We start from the raw sequence: 25,735 nt of genomic DNA, 5'->3' as shown, positions 1-25,735 counted from the left end.
AGGCTTAAGTCCCTCCATCACAGATTCTAGTGAGGGGATGCTCATAAGAAACATGTGTTCCCCTGTAATTTGGGATTTGACAGCTGCTGCTTCTGGCATTGACTTCATTCTCTGAAACTGGACTTGGCTTTGGGAATGATGCAGATTTAGTTAATGTATTAAAATGTAAATATGGAAAAAGAAAATAGTAGATAACAGCAATTGATATGTGTGTTTTAATGAAAGTCTTATGGATATTCCTGAACAAAATAGTGGTTATCATTTAACAAGCTCCAGATTGAGATGAATCGTTGCATCCTGGCCTCTGTCCTAAGTAAAGCTTCGCTGGCTTGATGGGTAGGATATGAGGAATCGTGAAAAGCTAGAAGCTTCTTTGGGAAATAATTTTCAGACTGAGAACACTAATGGAGAAAATCCAGGCTGAGGGAAAGAGCCTGTGAGAGGGGCCTCAGAATAAGAATGGGAAAGGCAGGTTAGAGGATTTTCAGTGCGGAAAATGCTAATCTGCTGAAAGAGAGGGTCAACGGGCAACCATTTTGATGAGAAGCCGAGTGGGGTGGCCAGGATCCTTTGCGGACCTAACCCCTAGCGTTGGGGCCAAGAATTTGGAACCAGAGTACACTGGGGAAAAGCAAGGGGAGTGAGGGAGAGATGTGAGGGCAGCCCCCTTGGCTGGACAATGGCCATTGCAAGGTTAGGGATGTGGCACTGAGCAAAGAGGTATGTAAAAGGTCAACAAAGAGCTCCTCCAAGCTGGTAAGTAACTATATGAGGCTGAGAAATGCAGAGGGAGATCATTCAAAGTCCTTTTAAGATGCAGCCTCAGGTCTTTAACTTTTTTCACATGGAAAACAATACCAAGCCACTGCAGGGGGCCAGCTGCCGTGTGCATGGAATATGGAATATACTGGAAGACTAACAATCAGTGAGACCAGCTGGACGCTACTGCAGAGATTCAGACGTGAGAAGGGTTGGCCTTAGCGGCACACTTGGGTGTGTAGGAAGAAATGATCAGCAGGCCTTAGGGCTGGATTGGCCGTGCAAGTGCAAAGAGAGAAGACAAACATGGTTGGGGGGTGGAGGTGCAGGGAAGGCTGTAAGAGGATTTGGGTTTTTGGAGGAATAATTAAAATGCACAGATCTGAAGTATGGAATGAATTCTGATAAATGTCTACATCCCACCCCCACCCCCAACAGAGGTTTTTAGAAGACCGAGTTCCCAGTGCCTGCAGGTCCTAAGCGAAGTTGCCTCAAAGGCAAGAAGCTGTATGCCCCTGAAGTAGGAAGCAAGAAGGACTGGAACACCAGATTTGAAAGTTATCTGGAGCCAGCGGGTGGAAATTTTGTGAGCAAACGAGCACAGGTGCAGGAAGAGGTAACTGGAGAACAGAAAGGCCCAATGTGGGGCGCGCTTAACCCCCCGCACACTGAGGAGCTTATTTGCTGATATAAGCGCACAGAATTTTCTCAGGCCTTCCACCTCATACTTAATTCTCTTAAATGAGAAAGAAACCACTTTCTGGCTGGCTTCTGCCAAAGTCTGCCCTATCGAGCTTGGAAAATGGCGTCACTGGGGGGAAGGGAGCTGGAGGATCCTACAGGGTGGTCTGCCCCTCCTCCACGCAGCCTGCACGACTACGATGCACAGCAACCTTCTTGAGCTGGGAAGCCCAGCTTCCTCTGTGCAGCGTGGTAGGGCAGCCCGGCCTGGGCACCTCTGAGAGTACAGGGATCATACAATCCCCGAGCACCTCTGCTCCGGGTGTGCGCTTGCAGCAGCCCTGCAGCAATGCCCTCGGTGTTTGCAGCCCGTGCAAGCTTGCACGCAGCGGGAGCTCGGTGCCTAGAATTGGGGGGCGGTGGGCGTGGCCGCGCTCCCTCGCGCCTTCTCCCGCCCAGGCAATCCCGGGAACGTTCTGAAAAGTATCCAAAAGTTCTGCGCCGCGCGCGCGCGCAAAAAGGAAAAAAAAAAACAAAAACGGGCACAACCCCCCACCACTCTGGGCGTTGCGAGTCCCGACCTCGCCACTCCAGCTGCGCCTCCGGCTGCAGCGCGTACGCCTCCCGCGCCTCCTTCTCGGGAGCGTTGCCGTCGGCTGGGTGCTCCCCTTGCAGGCACCGGAGAGTCCCTGCGCTTCTCCTTGGGGCACCATGCCCAACGACGACGCATACAGCAAGCCTTCGCCACCGTCGGAAGCCCCGCACGCCCCTGGGGCACCACCGCAGGGCAAGGCCGGGGGCTTCGGCAAAGCGGCCGGGGGCTTCGGCAAAGCGGCCGGGGCGCTGCTCGGGACCACGGGCGGCGCGGGCGCCGGGGGCAGCGGCGGCTGCGGCGGCTCAGGCTCGGGGGCGTCGGGCATGGGCGCCGCCGCGAGCAAGAAGTCCCCGCGGCTGCCCAAGTGCGCGCGGTGCAGGAACCACGGCTACGCGTCGCCACTCAAGGGCCACAAACGCTTCTGCATGTGGCGGGAGTGCCAGTGCAAGAAATGCAACCTGATCGCAGAGAGACAGCGCGTGATGGCCGCGCAGGTGAGTGCGGGCGCCCCGGAACCAGGGTTCAGCCCGGAACTTTTTTGGTAAAGCCCCTCGGACCAAGCGGGCGCCACGCGAGGCGCGGGTTCGGGAAGAAGGCGGCGGTGCTTCCCGAGAGCCGCGGCGCGCTCGGGGCCCGGGCTCCCAGCCACGTGCGGACGCCGCTCTCGGAGGGCCGGGACTCCTCTCCGGTCCCGCAGACGGAGCAGGGAGGTGCGGGGTTTGCTCCGGCGGCTCCGGATCCTTGACCCCTCCCTCCAGCAGGAGTTGTGGGGTTCGCCCCCTCGGGGGTCCCGGGGGTCCCGAGGATCCCCAGGATGTCTGATTTCCCTTTCAGAGCTGAGAGTTGCGGGGTTCGCACTGCTGGGGAAGGGTCCCCGGGATCTTCGACCCCGCTTCTGGCAGAGAGTTTCGCGGTTTGCGCCTTCGGGGGTCCCCGGGATCTCTGACCTCGCTCTCTGAGCAGAGTTGGGGGGTTTGCCCCCTCGTGGTTCAGTGGGATCCCTGACTCCGCCTCGAGCAGGGAGGTGCGCTTATATTAGAGAGGGTGCCCGCTCTGGCTACTGGTTAGGGCGAAGCGGAGACCCGGCTGGCTGCTGCTTATCCGCATAACGCGTCGAGAGGCTTTGTTTTTCTGGAAAAGGCGCTGTAACGGACGCCAGCGTGGCGTGGTCCTCGTTGTGCTCTTGGCGCACTTTTCGTATTCGCCCCGGTGGATCCAGGTTGAGTGTCTCAGCCATTTTGAGCACTACGGAAATTTCATTAGCCTTTTAAAATTTGCTGTCTCCACCGAAGTTATTGAAGTACACATTACTTTGAGTGTGTTTTAAAACACAGCTAAGAATTTTTTAAAATGTACGCAGAGGAGTAAATGCAAGAATTTGAGGTTTTGTTCATGGAGTGTGTTAGTTTTTTAAAGCGTCCTAAGCTGGGCAGTAATTTAGCACCTTCACGGAAATAGTTAACGTCGTTGGTATCCGAAAATGAGTTTTAGAAGAGAATAATATACATTCTTTCCCGCTAAAAGTTGTTTCATACTTTTAAAACAGGTTATTTAAAATGAAAAGGTACCAAAGAAATGTTCACTACGTGCTGCTTTTGGTTAGGAATGGGTAAATACCCCCCACTGAAAATGATTTAGGTAAGATCCTTGCACAGGAGTGCACAAATGCTTAGAAATCATACTTTTTATGTACATCCAATTTTGAAATGTTTTAAACTAGATATATTTTGGCTTCACAGATTGCGAGTGCACTCATGGAAATATAGGTTGTTTTACTGAGTTTCTTTATAGATTTTTATCTTAATCTGTAATGGATGAAAAGAATACACTGAGTGTAGCATTAAAATGCATCACAATGAGTTTACTGAAAAAAATACTTATGGACATTTAAATTGTATTTGTAGGTAGAAAAGTTTTCTGAACATTTAGCTGTTGGCTTTAATATTTAGTATGGAGAGTATGCTTGGGAGGGGAATTGTCCTCAAAATGTAATAAAAATATATATCCAAGTAGGGCCATTAATTTTGAATAAGCTGTATTAGTAGGCCTACTAACTTGGAAGGAGGATGTTTGCTTTGTTAAAAACAAAAGCAACTCAAGATTACTTTTATAGTATGAAATTTCACTGTTTTCCACACCAGCAGGCTTGTGCTGTGCTAAATGAAATCCTTTAACATTCATGTAACAGGCATTCTAAAATAGTTTGAAATTGATCTTAGATCTGACTCTAAAACAATTGCATTTTAAATCAATTGCCCCACCTTCTCCATTTAAATAACACTTCCTAAGAACGCTTGAGAGGTCTTTGTAAAGGTGTTTTAAGTTTATGGACTATGTAATACCCTGTATGTTTTGTGCATGCATGGGATTCCTGTAAACCAGGGTATAAGTTTGCATTGACATACTTCACAAGTTCATGGGTACTCTTTTAAAAAATATGTGGCCAAATCTTTAATATTCTGTTCCTAAACTTCTTGGTTAGTAAGAGAAAATTCAAGAATTAAGCTTAATTATTTAATCTTAATTGATTATTCAAGGATTTTTTAAAGTTGAAGACTCCTCTTGTTATGAGTAAAATTACTTCCAAATTAATCATTTTTCTAAATTTGGACTACGGTATTCCTAAGACAATGTGTAAATTGTAGTTGTGTTTCTGGTTTACCATTTTGATTTCAACTTTTGGCTTGTATTTGGGCCTCTGAGGTACAGGTGCTTCCCTTTCTCATTTCATTATTACCAATGGTCAGTTTCAACAGAAAGTCTCCATTTTTGTTATTTATAGTAAGCCAAAATAGAATTTATTTTCCTGACACCTCTTTTTTCAACCTTAAACAATGTTATTTACAAGAAGAGGGACCATGAGGAGTGTCTTAGGTATGCTGGGTCCTTTCCAGCCCCCACTTGCATCTCCTTCCCTCCTGCCTGGAATATGGAACATGTCGTCTCCCTTTCTCTCCACCTCCAGCCTCTCTCTCCTGAGACTCCAGCGCCGTATTCCAGCCCCCTTTTCCCCATTACTTCTGTATGTGCTCCCTCCCCCACAGAGAACAGGGCTCTGCAAGGTTTCCCGAGCAGCCCCTGCCTTCCCTGCTCCCTTATTCCGGGTTGTTCTGCCCCTTCATCCTTGCCCGTCAAGCCCCACTCATCCTATTCTTCAAGGCCCTGTTCCAGCACCGCCTGCAGCTTATACTTACACTTAAAGCTGTTTCTGCCTGAGTTTCTTCTGGAGGATCTGTGTATGCCTGTCCTGTGGTGTTTACCACGTTTTGTCTTGAGTTGCAGTTGCATGTTTGCCTGTTTCCTGCTTCTCCTTGTAAACAGTGAGTACCTTGGGATCTAATCTAACCTTACTGTATCTTGCTGGTCGCTGTTCCCAGTACAGCAGCCTTTGACACATCTGTGGAAGGAAAGAGTGAGTGATCCCATTCTCCTTCCTTCCTAGTCTGTCAGTGCTGGCTTCTACTCATGTTGAATGCCTCTGCTGACTCTGAAGCTTCTCCTCATCCAGCCTTTCCCGCCACTCTACATACTCACTTCTTTAAGGGACATTTTTTGTGCACTTTTACTGTGGGCTAGGGACTCTGGCTCGAAACCATTTCTCAGCTTTGGCTGCATCTCAGAGTTACCTGCGTAGCTTTAAAAAGCAAGGAGGGATTCACCCTGGGGTGGGTGGGGCTTCCATGGCTTTGGCAAAGCTGCACTGAGTGACTCTGGGGTGCTGGAGGGTGACCCACTGCCCTGTGCTTCCAGGTGGCCCTGAGACGGCAGCAGGCACAGGAGGAGGAATTGGGCATCAGCCACCCCATCCCGCTGCCCAGCGCGGCTGAGCTGCTCATCAAGAGGGAGAACGACAGCAGCACCCCATGCCTGATGACTGAGGGCAGCAGCACCTCGCAGACCCCACCGGCCAGCACCCCGACCATGGCAGCGCCAGGTAACCCTGTGGCTGGGATGGAGGGCTGAAAGACATAGAGTCTCAGGAAGGTCCTGAGCCCCAAAGCACATTCAGAGCTGAGAGGTTTCTTAAAAGATCCTCCCTACTGAAGGTCTGTTTTTGACGGCCTCACAAAGGATGTGGGCCTCAATTCTGAAACCAGAAGTTTGACGGCTTCACTTTTCTGTTGGTTATTTGTCAAGGCTGAATCTGGACAGAGTCAGAATCACAGAATGCCAGAGAAGTGAGTCCAGATTTCATCTCAGTCAGCCCCTTCCATTTGTGGGTCCTCTTGGTGGGAGCTAAAGATCCTTGTTTCCTAGAATGAAAGTCCATTTCTCTGGAAAGGACTGCAATCCATTTGGGGAGAGTGTCTAAAAAAGCCGAATCCTATGTGTCAGCTATCAGTGGATACTGGAATTGAGGCAAGGCGTGTCCATTGGCTTAAATTCTCTCCCATGTACTAAGATTTTACCAGGGGCTGCATGTATGCTGATTCATTTCATTTCATTCTTAGAAGAAGGAGGTATTAATCCTATTTTATACCATGGGAAAATTGAGGTATAAAAATTTTAAGTGACTGGCTGCATCTGAAGAACTAGCAAGTGTCTGAATTGGTCCATCTGTCTTCAGAGCTCACTATGCTTACTGCACTGGGTCTCCAAATTACCTCAATAATTAGGTATTCTAGAGCTGCACTGTCCAGTATGGAAACCCTTAGCCACATTTGGCTATTTAAGTTGATTACAGTGAAATAAAATTAAAATATTCATCGAAAGAAGATACACAAATGGTCAAAAGCCCAAGGAAAGATGCTTGATATCATTAGTCATTAGAGAAATGCAAATCAAAACTATAATGAGATACCACCTCACACCCATTAGGATGACTACTATCAAAAAAACAGACAATAACAATATTGGTGAGGATGTGGGGAAATTGGAGCTTTTGTGCACAGTTGGTAGGAACGTAAAATGGTACAGCTGCTATGGAAAACAGTATGGTGGTTTCTCAAAAATTAAAAATAGAATTACCACATGATCCAGCCATTCTACTTCTGAGTACATACCCAAAAGAATAGAAAACAGCGTCTTAAAGAGATATTTGTATATCCATGTTCATAGCAGCATTATTCACAATAGCTAAAATGTGGAAGCAACTCAAGTGTCCACTGACAGATGAATGGTAAGCACAATGTGGTAAAAAATTACTTAGCCTTGAAAAGGAGGGAAATTTTGACACATGCTACAATGTGGATGAACCTTGAGGACATTACGCTAAGTGAGACAAGCCAGTCACAAAAACACAAATACTGTATGATTCCACTTATACTTAGAGTAGTCAAAATCAGAGAGACAGAAGGTAGAATGGTGGTTGTCAGGGTCTGGGGGCAGGGGGGAGTAGAGAGTTATTGTTTCATGAGTATAGGGTTTCAGTTTTACAAGATGGAAAGAGCTATGGAGATGGATGGTGGTGATGGTTGCACAACATTATGAATGTAGTTAATACCACTGAACTGTGCACTTAAAGATGGTTAAGATGGTAAATTTCATGTTGCGTGTATTTTAACCACAATAAAACATAAAATTAAAAAATTTAAACATTTCATTCCTCAGTTGCACTAACCATATTTCAGGTGCTCAACAGGCACATATATAGCTAAGGCCTGCCATATTGGAAAGTGTGCATTTCCATTTCTCACAAAGTTCTATTTAATGGCACTGGTTTAGAATGCAGGGGCTCTAAGAAATCCACCAGCCAAAGATCTGTGACATCCTGTTGGCAAATGAAGACATATATTTCATATTAGACACATGTGCCGAGGTTCACAGAATCTTTTGAGCCTTCTAAGCCTCCATGAAATGGAACCTTGCAGTGCGGTTCCTCTTAAGTAAGCTTTTCGTGAGTTACTCAGTTTGCTGCGCTTAACCACCGGGCTAAAGTTGTCAGCTGCCTAGCTGTCATTAACTAGCTGTGCAACTTTAGACAAGTCACTTTAGCTCTCTGGTCCTGTTGTTTCCTCTTCTCAAAAATGAGGGATGAGGTCTTTGAGGCTTTTGAAGATTCTAGGAGCCTTGACCATTATAAAGAAGAAGGTTAGCGGGCACCAAAGAAGGCAGGTGAGATATAGACTTGTAATCTCTGCTGCAGGTCGGTGTGTTTGTGTATCTGTCCCTGTGTGTGTTACTGGGGCTACAGATTCTGTAGCTAACAAAGGGAATGGTATTATTTTCTTTTTTTTTTTTAGCTTAGTTGCTCATAATATATATTTACAGCAGTTTCTAAACTTTCCTTTTCTTAAGAAGGAAGGAGTATATCTGTCAGAAATATGATTCCTGCACTTTGGGATTTTAAGCTGTGTGTAAGGTTAATTACCAAATACTACCAGGTCAGGGCAGACCTGGTGGATTCAGCTGGAGGGACTGATAGGGGATGTTCCAGAGGAGTAAAGAGGGGAGTAACTCATTTGATGTTCACACACATCTTATAAAGTAGGAATTATTATTCCTATTTACAGATAAGGAAGCCAGTGGTAAGGAAACTGCCCCAGAATAAAGCTGGGATTCAGCCTAGGTCTGTCTGGTCCCAAAGCCCATGAATTTCTTCACCTGCCTGTGAAGTGAGGCTGTGGGAATAGTTGCTGTGTTTCCTTGGAAAATGGACAGTTATGATTAGAGGTTATGGTTTAATCCTCAGAAGGGATTTAGGGCTGATGGGCAAATAGGAACACTTTTAGGGGCAGTGCCATTCTTGGCTGGCATGGAAGGTTGCAGCCACTGGTCTTCACGGGGAGAAATACAGGGACAGGCCCGTGATGGATAAATGTCAACGCTGGGCATCTGGTAGGGAACCACAGGTGAACTTGGTGTAGCCTGCTGTCCGGCATTGCACCGCAGTGGAAGGGGTGTCAGAGTCTGATAGCATACCCCAAGATAGCGAAGCCTTAGAGGAGGATTTCAGGCTAGACGGAGTTCAGAATGACAAAGAAGTTCTCGCAGGGCATTTCAGAGCGGTGATAGGGAAAGTTACAAATAGAAGCAGCAGGGGAGCATGATAGAAGGTTCAGGGTCAAGGAGGATGTGACCAGATTCCCTTCGTTGCTTCTGGAGCTGATAGACCTTGGAGTCATTTTGGAGTCTTGAACCAACACTCCAAGGGAGCGGAGTGTGGAAGCCAGCAGTATGTGTCGCTCCTGTGCTCACGTATGGGCGGGGAGGCTATGCCTGCCCAAGAAAGGTGGGCCAGCTCTTCTTGGTGGGGCAGGAGCCTCATCCATCATCATTACTCAGGACTTCCACCAAAGCTCTTGAGTTGGGATCATTAACTTCCGGACTGGGCTGGGACTTGAACACGAGAAAAACAGAAATGCCAGTAGAATTAAACTATGTAATGTAAAGAGGGAGAAAGACAGAAAGGGCAGTGAAGGGGCGGGAGGGAGGCGGGAAGAGAGGGGGAGAGAGAGAGAAGCAGTGACTAGACAGATTGGCTAAAGAGTGTTCCTCAAGTTTTATGCAGCACAGTGGGCCCAACTTCCTGCATAGCGTGCTGCTAACAAACATGTAGCTTGTATTAAATTTCCAGAGATAAGGATTTCTTTAAAATAACATTTAACTTTATGCAGGTAAACGGTAAACATTTATAGAGTACAAAACACATTCAACGAATATGTTCCAATCCAATCCCAATCTCTTTGTTATCCCAGGATTGATTACAAGCTGCATGTGCAAGCTTGTGTGTCTGTCTGTAGTTTTCATATGTGTGTATGTGTATATGTAATTTATGTATTTAACATATTGGGAGTGTATTGTTCCCACTCGTGTGTAGTTTTTATTTTTTTCATTTAAAACTGGAGTTTTTTAATGGCCTAGTATTCCATTATATCGATGTGGAAGGCTTGGATTCGCAGTTACCTCATGAGAGGTTGTAGCAGTTGTCATGGGATAGTGCAGCCCACCAACCTGGCTTCCACGGGGGCGGGTTGCTCACCTTCTCCTTCACATACCTGATGTTGAGTGTCTGCAAGGGCAGTGGTTTAGTGAAGTCCAGCAGATGTTTATGTCCTTGAGGCTTCTTCGTTATCTCCTTTTGGCTCCTGAAAGTGCCAAAAGTGAGAGTGAGAAATGCCCGAGAATTATTGCTGAGATTACTGGCCGAGTTCTAAGGCCACTGTGAAGGAAATTGGGTTTACCAAGCTGTTGTTTGATCTCTTGGAGAGCTGATCCCTCTGAGTAGGACAACACCTTAGAAGAAAGTCCCTACGATCCTTAGCCAAAGATTGGCCAAGATGGATCAAAACACTGCCTGACGATTCCTCCCACAATGCGTATAAAATATTTTTGTTGTTATTTTCATTGTGATTGCGGGTGTTACTGTGAAGGAACAACCTTTTGAAGAAATGCCCTATTCATTGCTGTCTCTTATACTGGCAGGATCAGATATGCTAACAGGTGCTCTATCGATTAGCAAATGGTTTCTTCCCAGCCATTTTGGGTCACCTGGAAAAAAGGGTGAGCACTTTCGGTTATAAATGACAGTGAATTAATAGCAACTTCAGCATTATTTCTGTGGTTTTACTTTTTAAATTTTAGCTTCCTAGATATATATTTTTTATTTTGAAAGTTATCAACTGACTTAAAAAATCTCATAGGCATTCCTCCTCTTTGAAATTTGGGCTCCTCGTTTTATTTTATATTCTGCTTTTCCTTCAGCCTCCTATGCAGCAAGTAGAATGCCATTTTATCCAGTGCTCACGCTGAGGTCCGCATAGTTCTCTGCCTCTCCTTTTCTGTGCAGGGCTGTTAGATGAAGGGCTGCATTGTAGAGAATTCGGTTCTGCATACGTGTCCTTTGTAAGTAAGGACCTGAATGTTATCTCCTGGGGCCTCCCTTCTGGAGCACCCCGGGCTTCCACACACACTCACGTTCGCACTCCTCCACATCAAGCCGCCTCCTGCCATCTCAGGCCTCCCCCCAGCGCCCACGGCCTGCTTTCACTCACCTTTCCCCCGTTGGAAGGGTCAGCCAGGTCTGCATCTGATAATGGCGGGACCCCCTCCTTCACTTCTCTTCTTTAGCAGTAATTCCACTTCAGCACAGAGAGAGAGCTCATGCCGGTAGGGCACACACGCCGTCCTGGTTATGTGCCTTCGAAGGGCTTAAATGCTTTACAAACGTGCAGTGTGGTAGTTTGAAAATGGAATAATGTCCCCATGCAGTTTTTACCAGTAAGAAATGTGACTGAGGAGCTAACAATTGAAGGTGTTGAATTAAGTTTCTTAAAAGTAAACTTTATTCATTGGAGAAGTTACAGATTTACAGCAAAATTGAGAGGAAGGTACGGAGATTTCCCATACACCCCCTGCCTGCACACACGCACACCTCTCCCATTATCAGCATCCCCCACCAGAGGTACATTTGTTACAGTTGATGACCCACATGGACACACCGTAATCACCCAGAGTCCATAGTTTACATTAGGGTTCAACTGTTGGCGTTGTACATTCTGTGAGTTTAGAGAAATTAATGATGACGTGTGTCCATCATTATAGTAGCACACAGAGTAGTTGTGCTGCCCTAAAATCTTCTGTGGAGTTATTTAAATTTGAAATATTTCAGTTTTTATCTTTGCAGTTGTCCATGTTGTACAGAAAGAAGCATTTCAAATGAAGCACCAAAACATTTTATCCAAGTTAGTTTGAGAGTTGATGTTTGGAGCATTCTGGCTACTTACATGAGATGAGCTCCATCTGATTTTAGACAGAGCTCTCAATTTCAAGTAGAATAGAGGATGTGGAGATTAGGTTTAAAAAGGCCTTCAGATAAAAGCATTCCCCAATTTTACTTTCAGAGTCAAAGAAATTTCTAGGATGTTTAACAAAACAAATCTCCTTAAACTGAAGCAAGAGTTGGAGGCTTGAATGAAAGAAGACACTTAAGATTAATAGTACTGATCATTTTGATAGTCTAGTGTTTTAAATAGCGTCTCAGTCAATTTTATTTATTCCAAGGGAAGTCTGTGCTTACGTGTCAAATATAGCAGTTAACCGACCTGATAGAAATTCTCTGTAGACAGTATTTCTGTAAAGAAGTTAAAACGACAAAGTACATAGGAAGTAGCCTACTGGTCTACCTTGGCTAGAAAGGCAATTTGGAAAACATCTAGACCCACCAAAAAAGGTAAATACAGGGTTTAAAGTCACAAATTATTTTTTTTTAATTGAAGTATAGTTGACTTACAATATATGTATTTATTTATTTATTTATTTTTGGCTGCTTTGGGTCTTCGTTGCTGCGCACGGGCTTTCTCTAGTTGTGGCGAGCGGGGGCTACTCTTCGTTGCGGTGCGCGGGCTTCTCATTGCAGTGGCTTCTCTTGTTGCGGAGCACGGGCTCTAAGCGTGCAGGCTTCAGTGGTTGTGGCACACGGGCTCAGTAGTTGTGGCTCGCAGGCTCCAGAGCGCAGGCTCAGTAGTTGTGGCGCACGGGCCCAGTTGCTCCGCGGCATATGGGATCTTCCCAGACCAGGGCTTGAACCTGTGTCCCCTGCATTGGCAGGCAGATTCTCAACCACTGCGCCACCAGGGAAGCCCTTGACTTACAATATTATTAATTTCAGGTGTACAACATATTTTTATAGATTATACTCCATATAAAGTTATTACAAAATAATGGCTATATTTTCCTGTGCTGTACAATAACAAGTTAGTTTTATAACAGCATATGTAAAAGACAAAGAAACATTTGATTGGTTTACACCTCTGTCTGCTTTGTGAAAGTGTAATCTTAAGGGCAGGGATTGCATTTTTTATTCATCATGTACTCATGTGCATAGTACAGTACCTGGCTTTGTAGCATGTGGTCAGTAAACCTTTGCTGAATAAATGAATAGTGATGGTTAAATTTGAAGTTGTGTTTTAAAACACTCTGTTAGTGATCATGAACCCACTTGCAGATATCAGAGTAAAATCATTGATGTTCAATCTGCATTTTTTGTGATCTTTTTTAAATGTATCTGAATTTTTTAAATGACTAAAAATTCAAATGTAGTTTAACAGCCTAAGGTGAAATTCATATACTATACACTTCATCTACTTAAAGTGTACAATTCAGTGTTTTCTGGTAAATTCACAGAGCTGTGCCACCGTCCCTGGAATCTAGTTGGGGAACATTTTTATCTCCTCCTAAAAGAAACTCTGTACCATTAGTAGTCACTCTCCATCTGCTCCCACACTGGGGTCATAGGCGACCTCTTTAACTTAGCCTCAGGTTTGCAAGGTTTACTCCTGTTGTAGTATGTATTTATTATTCCTTTTTTAAAACTAAATAATATTCCATTCTACGGATAAGTCATATTTTGGTTTTTTTCAGATGATGGACTTTTGGGTTGCTTATGCTTTTTGGCTATTATGAGTAATGCTTCCATCACATTTTGGTACCAGTTTTTGTATGAATATATGTTTTATTCTCTTGGGTATGTATTAAAGAGTGGAATTGCTGAGTCATACAGTAACACTATGTTTAACCTTTTGAGGAACTGTCACAGTATTTGCCAAAGAGGCTGCACTATTTTACTACATTCCCACCAGCAGTGTGTGAGGGCTTCAGAAGATTCGTACTGAAATTTTTTAGAATTAAAAGGTAAGATACCTTCATCCTGTGAAGTTTTTTAAAATTGAACAATAAGATGCCTTCATCCTGGCAAACACTAAAGATATAAAACCCAGTCAGTGTCTCTTTGATGACCAGAAGTTTAGATCATGGAGGATTTTCTAGGTTTGCATTTTATTATCACTAGAAATATGTTAATATTCAGTCTTTTAAAAATTTCCTCTTTTCCCTCATTATCACATATACTTTGTAGTGAGAGGAATAGTGTTTGAGGAATTAAACCATAGAGGGACCTGGTGACAGATTTTCTTTGTTGTGTTATTGGCCCGTAGAAAACATTGGTTTGTTTCTGAAGGGCTTAAGCAACTTTTTAGACCTTGGGTGACAAGCATTTCCTCAGAACAAGGGAGAAGGAATTCTCTTGCCCTAGAAACTTGGCAAGAATAATTTTTATCTTTGGATTTCTGAAAATGGAAAACTGCCATCACTCCTGTGGAAAGTAGAAGAGAAAACCCGAGAGCTGATGAGAATAGACAGCTGTTCTTCACGTTGCCAGTTGGAAGAGGGTAGTTCATAGACTGTCTCAGAATTTACTGCCGTAGTTATTCATAGCATTGGAAAACTTTTATAGGTGGTGGGTGACACTAGGTATCACTGTAGTGCTGTACAGCCTTGTGTTTGCTGCCGTAGGAGACTTTTGGAATGTCAGAAGGCTCATCTGTGTCATCAGTTTCTCCTACCTGCTCCACTGTGTCCCCCTGGAGTCCTTGACCCTTGGGTTCCTGGTTATCTGCTGGTTCAGGGATCCTGTCCGTTGACCACCCCCTCAGCCACCCACTATTCTTTGGATCTCGTGGATGCCCTTCTGTCCTATCTGTTGTTTTATTAGCTATCTTATTTTTAAAAGATTTTATTGTGGTAAAATATGCCTAACATAAAATGGACCATTTTAACCGTTTTTAAGTGCGCAGTTCAGTGGCATTAAGTACCTTCACAGTGTTGTTCAACCATCACCACCATCCATCTCCGGGACTTGTTTCATCTTCCCAAACTGAAACACTAAACCCACTGAGTGATAACTCCCCGTTCTCTCCCTCTCATTAACTTTTGGCTAAGGGCAGCCTCTTCTGCTAACCCGCCTTTCTTGGCCTTTGGAATCACCTGTAGACTCACATGAGATGATTCCTTTTATCTCGTCAACATCTGTTTTTTTCCTCTTACTTCTTCTCCCAGGCCCGCAATTTTTGCTTCATTGCTGACTTCTCTCTTTGTTCTATAGGTTAGTCTAATGTGTGCCTCTGGGGTAATGAGGACTCTGAAGTTGCTTAAAGGGCTGAGGTTAGTAGGGAAGGGGGCCCAGGGTAAGGCCAGCTGCCACCTGATGTGGGATACTGTGAATTCTGTACCTCTGCCAGGTGATCTGGACTCTGAGCCTAGGGGTGCTCTATGTTGTGCCATGAAGCCCAGGGAGCGGAGTGAGGGTACCTCTGGGCCCCCTGGGGCTCTGGCTGCTGTCTCACTGGCTCTTGACTTGTCAGGGTTCCTTTTGCCTTGGTCACAAGCAACTCTGTAAGTGCGGGTCTGAATTTCTGTCTCAGCCTCAAGGTGTCTTACTTTTCAACTTATAAAAAAATTCCCCTAAGAAAATTCACATACATATTGCTCCCAAATTACATTGCAAACCCAGTTTCCTCTGGTCTCTTATGTCTGTTAGTAGACTTCACAATCACTAACCCAGTCTTAGTGTACGGTACCACTGAGCATGCATTTCAGAAAAAAAATGCACAAGAAACTCTTAAAGTAGACTATAAACAGCTGGTTTGTTGTCAGAAGAAAATACTGATTCAGTATTCTAGTAACAGCACATTTTCTGATGTTTATTGGCAGTGAGAGTTCTCGGGTGTTGCTTCAGCCACCCAATGTCAGCTCAGTCCAGTGTGTACTAACAGTTGACTCTCGGTGTTGATCTCAGCACTTATAAAACTACTCCCTATTTTTACATCACCCTTTAACTCTGATCCTGAGGTTGGGGGGTTTATCTAAAATACAGTATATACATTAATTCAGGGAGGCAGATTGGATTCATCAAACACTAATAACTGTTTGCTGAACTGAGTTGAATTCATCTTTGCTGGTGAGTCTGCTGTCTGGGCCAGAGTCCCTCCCTCCCTTTTTCCCTTTCTTCCATCTGTGTTTCTATTTTATTTTTCGTTTATTCAACAAATATTCGTTGTGTGACTGCATTGGGTCAGACCGTTTTCCAGGCATGAGGTATACAGCAGTGCCTAAAACGTCTGTCTCGTGGATCTTACATGTCCAGCAGGGGAGACAGTGGATAATCACGTACAGCAGTGAGTGAGCAAGATGCTTTCAGAAAGTGATGACCACTGTGGAGACAGAGTGATAAGACGCGTGTGTCTGGAGGGGTCGCGGCTGTCGACATGGTGGTTAGGGAAAGAGGGCCTCTCTAAGGAGATGAAATCCGAGCTAGTCCCAAGGGACAATGAACCATTGCAGTCAAGGTCTGGGGGAAGAGCCTTCCAGGCAGGAGGCGCAGCAAGGTGAGACAGCGCTTAGAGCAGGAAGCAGGCCAGTGTGATCGGTGCTGTGAGCAAGGGTGACGTCACTGGGGGCTGCGACTTGCTGCCTTGCAGGCCAGGGAAGGAGTTGGAATTTTATGGTGAGTGAGACGGGAAGTCATTGGAGTGTTGAAGCAGCGAATGCTGTGATCTGATTTACTCTCTTCAAAGGTCTCTGCTGCTGTGCGGAGTTTGAAGGGGGAGCAAAGCAAAGACCGTGCAGTTGCGCAGGCAGAGGGGTGCTGCTTGCACTGGGGTGGTGACAGTAGAGACGGAAAGAAATGGTAGGACAGGAGGTCTATTTTAAGGTAATTTTGGTAGATGGTGTCCACGGCACTTCCTCCAGAGAGCTGCTGCTATGGCATTGCCAGCGCTAGGTTGCCATGGGGGCTTTACCAGTCTGAAAGGTAAAGCGCTGTACGTGGGTGCGGTCAGCAGAACAATGGCCCCCAGAGAGGGCTACACCCTGGCTCCTGGGGCCTGTGAAGGTGTTATCTTCGTGGCAAAAGGGACTTTGCAGATGTGATGAAGTCAGGGATCTGGAGGTGGGGAGGTGATCCCGGATTCCAGGTGGGCCCATTCTAGTGGCCTGAATCCTTGGACGTGGAGAACCTTTCCCAGCTGCCCCAGAGGTGTCACAACAGAAGATGCTGGGAAGTTTCAAAGCCGCAAAAAGACTTGACCGCTGTTGCTGGCTTCGAAGATGGAGGAAGGGGGCGCTGAGGCAAAGATTTCAGGAGTTCTGTAGAAGCTTGGAACAGCCCTCTGCCCAGTTAACACCTTGATTTTAGCCTGGAGAGACCTGGGTCAGACGATGGGCCAACAAAACTGTAAGATAATACATTTGCATTGTTTTAAGCCGCTAGATTTATGGCAATTTGTCATACAGCAATAGAAAACAAATACGGTTGATATAGTTTATAATCCCCTTTTCCTTTGTTAGTGAGACTGAAATCTTTTCATACGTTAAAGGACCATTTATGTTTTTTCTGTGAGCCATCTGTGTATGTCTTTTGCTCATTTTTTTAATTGAATCCCCTCTCCCCTATCTTGAAGTTCCTTATTTACTGTGGAGATTGGCCCTTTGTGATATGAGCTGCAGTTTCCCCCCACTGTTTGGTATTTCAAGCCAGGAGACTAGCTGAGACTAGCTGGGGACAGGCTGCAGAGGCCAGGAGCCCGACGACTGGCCCTGGTCACTGTCCTCTGTGGGCAGGCGGGGGAGCCTGTGGCTTGTCTGGTCCCCCATCTGCAGACCAGAGCCAAGTGGACCTGACATGTTCTGCACACTCTTCCAACCTCTGTCCTCATTCCAGTATAACCGTGGGCAGAGCTCAAGTTAAGCTAATGGCCTCAATGATTGAACCATTTCACACTCATGTCTGGTGCTGTGGTCTAGAGGTTCCAGTATTACTGTTTGGTATATGATAAGCCAGCTGAGAAATGGGATACACTCTCCATTCAGATATCCTGTTTACTAGAGACTAATCTTATTCTTACCAGTGTTACATGAAGTTATCGATAGAATGCACGTTACCCATCAACCCCTTCAAAATGATTTTACTGCTTCTTTGGTTGATGTTGAACACGTTCAGGGTTGTGCTTCCCCCAGGGTGAGGGTTAGTTGTTAGTACCGATTTCCAGATTGGTGCCAGATTAGTTAACAGATCAACCAGTCTTATTAGTGCCAAATTTCCCCCTGAGAGAATGGTATGTGATAGTAGAAGCTTGACCAGAGGTCTTGAAGATTGAAGACACCTGGAAACAGTTTTGCTTTTTTTTTTTTTTTTAAATTTTATTTATTTATTTATTTATTTATTTATTTATTTATTTATGGCTGTGTTGGGTCTTCATTTCTGTGCGAGGGCTTTCTCTAGTTGCGGCGAGCAGGGGCTACTCTTCATTGCGGTGCGCGGGCCTCTCACTATCGCAGCCTCTCTTGTTGCGGAGCACAGGCTCCAGACGCACAGGCTCAGTAGTTGTGGCTCATGGGCCCAGCTGCTCCGCGGCATGTGGGATCTTCCCAGACCAGGGCTCGAACCCGTGTCCCCTGCATTGGCAGGCAGGTTCTCAACCACTGCGCCACCAGGGAAGCCCAGTTTTGCTTTTATCTGGTTAACTTTATGCCTGGGGAGGAAGCTCCATGTCACTGAAATAACCTAAGATCTAGAGTCCAAAGACCTGCCTGTTACTCATCACCTCTCCGATTTTGAGCAGTTCACTTAATTTCTGTGAGTGTCTGTTTCCTCATTTGTGAAATGGATAAAATAATATTGCCTGCTCAGTTTATCTTGCAGAATCAGTGTGGTGCTTAACTAAGATTTTAACGTGAAAATTCTTTGTAAACTGTGACGAAGTACAGAAACATGCCATCAAACTCAAGTTTCAGATACTAAAATGAGGAACAGAGGAATGAGTCTGGATATGATCTACCCTATAGCCATAAACTAGGTGTTTTTTTTTTGTTTCTTTCCTTTTTTCTTTCCCCCCCTCAAAAATCAAGCTACCTGACATAAGAATTGTGTCTCTGGGTAAGGAGTAGATAACGCATCACAGTTCCCCTACCCCAGGCCACACTCCAGCAGCCAGGAATCTCCAAGGCACATCTTAACACTCACACATCAGAGTATGAGTAAACTTTCCCCTTCTTTTCTTGGCCTTGCTTTTCTTTTTGTTTTATTAATTGTACTGACATGTGTCTTTAGTGTTAGCCATCTCTTATCCTTTCTAAAAGGAGTAGGGAGTGTTGGATAACCACACAGCTACCCAGGACTCCGAGATGAGGAAGTTACCTTCAGCAAAACAGGTAACACACTGTCTGTATCTTGTTCCCCTCACAGTTTGGACAGAAGGCACACGATTTAGAGACCTTGGGTCCTGCGTGTCAGATGAAGAAGCAGGCGCGTCAGCCCAGACCTGGTGGGGGAGGGGAGGGGAGCCACAAGGACACAGTTCTAATACCTTCATATCGAATGCAGTGGATGGGAAGGAATTAACAAGCAGGAGCAATGTGCATGGTGCAGAATTCCTCATTAGCAAGTTGGAACGTGTCAGTGGCTGTCCCATGGCCTCCTACCCCGTAAGCTGCTGCCTCGTGGAGCCCCGGCCTCCACTGGGTGAGGCTGGTGGTCACCTCCCTTATCCCTCTCCCTCGTTTTTATCTGAGAGATGGAATTATTGAGTTACAGGGGAAAAGGAGGAAGAAGCACATCAAAGAATTTTCTGGTGGCTTTTGAATAAGGGCCCTTACTGGCTTAGGGCTGTTAGCTTTGGGTGTGCTGTTTTCATCATGAAGCACCTGGGGTTTGTTTTTCTCTAAAAGACGTAGATAAACTAGAGAGAATCTAGGGGAAGGGCAACAAAAATGATGTATGGCTTGGAGAGAAGGAGAATAACAGTCTATAAATATTTGAAAGGTAATATACAAAGAGGGAGAGAGATTATTTACAGCAATGGAGAAGAGTTTGACAGGGAACAAAAGCTTGCATCTAGGAGCAGGGGAGAATTGGGTAGAACTGAAGAAACAGAGCATATAGTAAGGGTGATTAAGCAAAGAAATGTAATTCTCACATTAGTTTGCGTTGCCAGGAGCTAGTGTGGCAGGAATAAGGGGTGTTTCTCAAACTGAGGATCCACGCACGATTGTGAATAATGTTTTGTGATTCCTGTGTGTGAAGGGGGAGAGCGGGCAGTGCTTTATCCTTTGCCATCTGTGTGTGTAGTTTAATTCCCAATTCTTTGGCATTATGTTTTCAAAGGAGGTAATGATTGCAATACTGCTAGCTCTCATTTACTGAGTGTCTGCCTCATGCCAGGTATTGTCTTAGCTGCTTTGTTATTTATATTCTCATTTAATCTCTACAACAACTCTGTAAAATAGGAACTATTTTTCCACTTATAAGGAAGCAGGTTTAATAACATGCTTAAGATCACACGTATTTTAAGTGGTGGAGTTGGGATTCCAACCCGAGTCTGTGACTCACAGCCCATGCTCATGCCCTGTATTGGGCTCCATTACTCTGGTCATGATAGTAAGTTGGGACCCACTAGGTAGCCAGGTTACTAAGCTAGGTGAGCAGTTTGTATCCAGTTACAGAGGTAAGTAAAATAGTTGATGTCCAGAGTTCCTCTTTTTCTTCTTTCCTTGAGATACATTTTCTCAGTATCAGTAAGTGCTATGTTATTAATATACTCCATTTTGTCGTTCTGTATTTTCAGTTATAACGTAGGCTTTAACCAGCCTCACAGTTATATAGTGATCTGTTGAATCTCTTGTAAGAAAGAAAATTTGGTAAGTCAGGCATTACCCTTGTTCTTAAATGCTAGTTGTAGCAGGAATTCCTTGGCAGTGTTGTGCACGTCCCTTGGCTTTCTGACTCTGATATTTTATGGCGTCCAGTGTATTGATGATTACTAAAAAAACAAAACAAAATACACAGAATTAGCTACTCAGAATCTAGGTGAAGAGCTAGGTGTCTGGGTTTTTCCTGTCATTGCAAGAAGACACCGGACCTGGACTGAGAAGACCTGGGTTTACTCGGGAGTCCAGCTCCTACCGTGTTCCTCTGTGTGCAGGGCACCTTTCTAAGCCACAGCCAGCTCCTCTTTGTGGGTCTCAGCCTTGTAGAGTTATTATTGGTAGCCACTGAAAAGTCTATGTAAACTGCGGAATAAATGAGGTATTACAGTGAAAAGTGAACATCATTTGCATTCACAGCTCTTTGCTTGGCTCTGCTCCTCTTGGTTAAAATCTAGGACAGTTAGTAACAGTTAGGACTTTCCAGGAGGTTGACCTTATTCAAAGGGGGCAGTCTCAGATATTTTTGGAGGGTGAAACAGAAAGTGTCAAGTGAGTTTCTACTAACTCCACAACTGTTGCCTCTCCCTTTTGCCCACGGTGCCATGGAATGGAGACCCCACCGAGGTTCCTAGCCAGAGGTGGACAGTATGGGATCCAAAACGTGGCTCAAGCCACTAGCATTTTTCGTTTGCGCTCTTCACCTGGCCCATCCTAGTCCTTGTTCTCTGTAGCGAGCACCTGCCCTCCGGAGTTGTGTGCCTTTTGAAAATAAAGAGCTTTTTGCTCTCTGTCCCCGTGCTGTTCTCCCAGGAGTGATCCCTAGTGAATTTCTCTCTGGAGTCATCCCTACATTACTTTCACTGTAAACTGTAATGATTTTACCCTGGTCATATTTCTCCCAAGGTCTCCTATCTCGGTTACTTGTAAGGCTACTCCTCCCCTGTCTTGTTCTCTTTGATCTTTTATAATTGGCTTAAAACTCTCCATATTTAATCTGCAGTGACTTTGTTTCTCCTCCCTATTTTGATGTTTTCAGTCCCTGAGAATTTAATAATCTGTTGCTTATTATTTTCTTAGTTTTTCTTAGGGTGTCGTATTTCCAGTTGTACCGTTTAATTGTCTTTTCCCCGTGTCTACATATTTGTTTGATTTTAGCTATTAATGCAAGTCTGCAGTCTGTCTGTATTTTGACTTGCAATAAATAAAGTCCTACACATTCTGAGGCGTTGGTTGGCTTCCTAGTTTCAGACTCAGCTGAACCTGAAGGCACCTCTGTATGGTAATGTCATGAAACAATGACTCTTCCTACCTTGGAATTAAACAGTTGAGCACCCAGTTAATATAGAATGAATGAATGAATGAATTTGTCGAGTTTTTGAGAGCTTTCCCTCACAAGTTGGCCTCCTAGGACAAAGGGCTGTGACTGCTCAACATGTATGAAAGAACAGCTCTATCACCTGCTCCGTGGTTGACTTTTTGGTGAGTCCTTCCTGTGACATCATCCGCAGTTATCTTTTCAGTAAGCTCAGTTCTTCAGCTCTGAAATCCTTTTAGTCACAGCACTGTAGTCTCTGCTCAGAAGGTCAACTTTACTACCACTTCTGGGCTGGGTCTAGTCCAGAGATGGAAGAGAACCCCCAGGTGAGTCTCCAGGCTCTGCCTATGTTGTTGTTTCCTTTCTGGGTGTGCAGAGTGGGGACAGACAACTTCATCTTAAAACTTGTGCGTTCGTGGGAGTATATGCTTTTTTGTTGGTGGTGTTCAGATAATTACTCTTGCTTTATTGTTGATTAAAAAAAAAATCTTTATTCTCTGACTTGTCAGTCCAGTGTTGTTTCTGTGATGGAAGAAATCTTGAGAGGCACGCACGGGTGAGGCTGGTGGTTGATGCAGCCACAGATGATACCCAGTGCTGCCCACAGAGTTGGCCGGCTCCTTTGTCACAGATACGGGCCCCGTGTTTTAGAGTTTATGTAGTCCCCCCACTCTGTGCCACAACCTGTACCCACGCAGAGGTGTCCCTAGGTTCTGTGTTTACTTGGAGAATTGCCAAACAGTTCTTAATACTGGTGACCTTTCTGTGAAATGGAGTTTCTGAGAGCATGTTAGATTTCCAGAGACCCGATGGACAAAATCTGCATGACACAGGCCACTGGATGAGGAAGATAAAGATGCACATGATGCAGCTGTGACTGTAGTTGTAAGAAGTTGGCCACTGATACAGCTTCTGTCATGCTGTTTCTTAGTCACCATGATAACATTTTGGTTGACAGGCCCAGATTGGCTCTTGGTAGTCATTTCTTTCAGTTAAGATACAACTTTCTTTGTGGTTAGGGTGTTGATTGATATGTAGATACAGATATATCTCTGTGTGTGTGTGTACGTGTATGTATGTATATGCATGTGTGTCTACATGTACATGTGTGTATCCCAAGTTGTCAGAGCCTTCAGGGTCTTGCAGCTGTTGCTTCTGCCACTATCAAAAGCCACAGGTTTCTTGGGACTTCCCTGGTGGTCCAGTGGGTAAGAGTCTGCACTCCCAGTGCAGGGGGCCTGGGTTCGATCCCTGGTCAGGGAACTAGATCCCGCAAGCATGCCACAACTAAGAAGAAGTCTGCATGCTGCAACTAAAAGATCCCATATGCTGCAACAAAGATCCTGTGTGCTGCAACTAAGACCCGGCGCAGCCAAAATAAATAAATAATCAATCAATCAATCTTTTTTTAAAAAAGCCACAGGTTTCTGGCTCTAGCCCCTGCCAGAAAGAAAGGGCATTGTTGCAGTTGAAGTCTCACTTGGGAGACCTCATTGGCAGCACTTTTTTCACATGCCTGGGCCTTGACTGCTCGGAGGCTGGGAATTCGGGTTCTGGCCCTACACTGGGAGGCAGGAATCATCACAAGTGTGACATTTTTTGCTGTGCTTTCCTGTCCCTGTGGTTGGTGAAATGTTTGGTGGAGCAGTTAGCTGTGAAGAGAAAACAAAGTTTGGAGGCGATCACCTCACCTGGTATGTAGTGACTTGTGTACACACTTTGAGAACAGCACAACACGGTTGTTTTGGCAGCAGCTGGCAACAAGGCCACAGTTGCAGAGCTAAACCAGGACCCAGGGTTGGAGCGAGCTGCTTCAAGGATGAGTCAGAAGAGCCACAAGTTAAGGGCTTTGGGACAGTATGGTGTGCCTTTGGACCAAATCACAGCTCACAGCCCCTGCCCTGCCTGACATCTCCCAATGGAAATGTCATCTCCCGTCCTGGTCTCTGTCATTGGAGTCTGAGAACTGTCTTGACCTTGGTGTTTGATTCACCTCCACGCCAGCACATGAATAGTTAGTAGTCATTTATATTCTTCTCCAGGAAATCATCAGTAGGAACAGATGTCTTTTAACTTAAGCTGTTCATTGGCCACATTTAAGCAGCTTCCTTTACCCTTAATGACACAGCTTGGTGGTGAAGTGTGAGGTCTCAGACAGGGTTCTGCTGCCAATTGCACACACATCCTTAGATTTACCACCTGAACTTCTCCAGGTATCGAAACAAGGGATAACATTACTTCCTAGGCTTTCCCTGTTGTCGGATTTGGTGAAAACTGCTAGGTTTAATTCTCTGTCGTTTCCCCTGCCTGACTTTGGTAAAAATGATGATTGAAAGGTTGGACAAGTGATTATTTTTAGAATCGACTTCTTTTCATTTCAGAGGAGCTTTACTCAAAAGGAAGGAAGGCAGAAGGGAAATCAAGATGGCACACGTGAAGGGTGTTACCCATCGAGGAGATTCTGGTGGGCGGTCTTGGGTGCAGTGGTAGTTAGTGACTACACAAAAATGGGGTGGTTTCATTCCCAGCTTTTTGCGTGTGGACATTATAACAGCTTAGAGGTACATCTCCCACCCTCACACCTGACTGGTGCAGCAGAGAAGACACAGAAATGCCAGCGGATGGCTAAGCATTTCGGCAATCTGCGTGTATAGCTAGCAATCCCCGGCCCCTCTCCTCTTTCCCTGCTAATGTTGAAAAGTGAGGTAAATGTAAGGGGACACTTTGGGCTATGTCACCAAATGTCAGTTCTAGAATTAGTATTTCCAATGCACCTGGAATCCCGAAATCTCATCTTAATAACTGATTTGAACACAGTTCCTCCTCCCACTCAAAAAACACTAAAAGTGGGAGCATATATATTGAATTTAAAAGTTTTAAATTTTTGTAAGTTTTACCCTTTCTCTCTCTTCCCTCTCCTATCTCCACCTTCTGCCAGTAGCAGTCTTTAAAAAGCATGATATAGTTAAACAGCCAAATCCAAGAAAAGGGAGGATAAAGGGCTCCAGATAATTCCCAGTTTGGGTTATCAGCCCTCACATAATGGAGAGTTGATTGTGCTTTATTTTCTTGTTATTTGAGGGGAGGGAAAACTCCATAGAGATGGGAAAGGTACATCTGGAGGAGATCTGAAATATTCCCGATTCGAGGTAAGTTTGCCTGTAACCCGTTCTAATCTTTGGAGTATACCATGCAAAGTACTAAAGGTCAGTAAAGCTTCCTTCACAGATTTGGTAAGAGGGAGCAGTTAGCTGTAACAGCGTGCAGGCCTGGAGGTCATAGACCAAGCTAGGAGAAATAATTATGCATGGTAATGGGCAATTACAGATAATGGCCTTTTGGGGGTGGCAGAAAATACGTAGCCCCGCAGTCTTGCCTGGAATGAACACTGAAGAGCACATTAACTTTATAGCGAGCTAAAAGTTCAGCCCTGGAACTGCAGCACTCCCCCCGCTCCCCCCAAATAAATAAAATCCCTGTCTCACTTAAGGGAAGCACTGTAGTAGCTACACTTATCAAAAGCAGAAGTGAATACACGAGGAGGCGGGGATTTGCTGTCGGAAAGGAAGGTCAGCTCTTCTCCACCTGCTGGTTTTGTCTCACAAGTAGACATGGCTCCGGGCTCAAGGCAGGTACACAAGTGAAGGGGTTGTTTGCTTTCCTGGCGCCAGGTTTGTGTTTGACGTTTAAAATAGCCTGTCATGATTGCCTTGTGGGAGAAACAGATTGTTCCCGCATTTCCTGATTATGACTTTGGGGAGTGATATCACACCGACTGCATTCAAGGCTACTGTCTGACCTCAGAGAAGGCCAGGAGTGGAGGATTCTGCTCCTTTCCAAGTTCAGTTGTACTCAGGAAGCCCTGCCAGGTGCAGCCCAGGCCTCCTGCGGTCCCTCAGAGATGAGCATTGGGAGCAAGGATACCTTTTTTGGGCAGATAATTTGGTGGCTCTCTTGCTTGATGG

At 45.2% G+C, this 25,735-nt stretch overlaps 1 protein-coding gene across 2 annotated transcripts in view; it reads left to right on the top strand.

Annotated features, from left to right (window-relative positions):
• Positions 1 to 2,151: 2,151 nt before the first annotated feature.
• Positions 2,152 to 25,735, top strand: part of DMRT1 (doublesex and mab-3 related transcription factor 1) — a 104,047-nt gene continuing 80,463 nt past the window's right edge. Inside the window, exons 1-2 of one of the 2 annotated variants that reach the window (XM_059926455.1) lie at positions 2,152 to 2,529; positions 5,786 to 5,969. In XM_059926455.1, coding sequence (XP_059782438.1) covers positions 2,152 to 2,529; positions 5,786 to 5,969 — 562 coding nt within the window. Of the gene's footprint in view, positions 2,530 to 5,785; positions 5,978 to 25,735 lie in introns of both variants that reach the window. The other variant, XM_059926456.1, reaches the window with a different exon arrangement.

This window comes from Balaenoptera ricei, chromosome 6 (assembly GCF_028023285.1).
Source record: "Balaenoptera ricei isolate mBalRic1 chromosome 6, mBalRic1.hap2, whole genome shotgun sequence".
NCBI classification, from domain to species: Eukaryota; Metazoa; Chordata; class Mammalia; order Artiodactyla; family Balaenopteridae; genus Balaenoptera; species Balaenoptera ricei.
The sequence above is the reverse complement of the archived record's forward strand: the minus strand, read 5'-3'. Positions and strand labels throughout refer to the sequence as shown.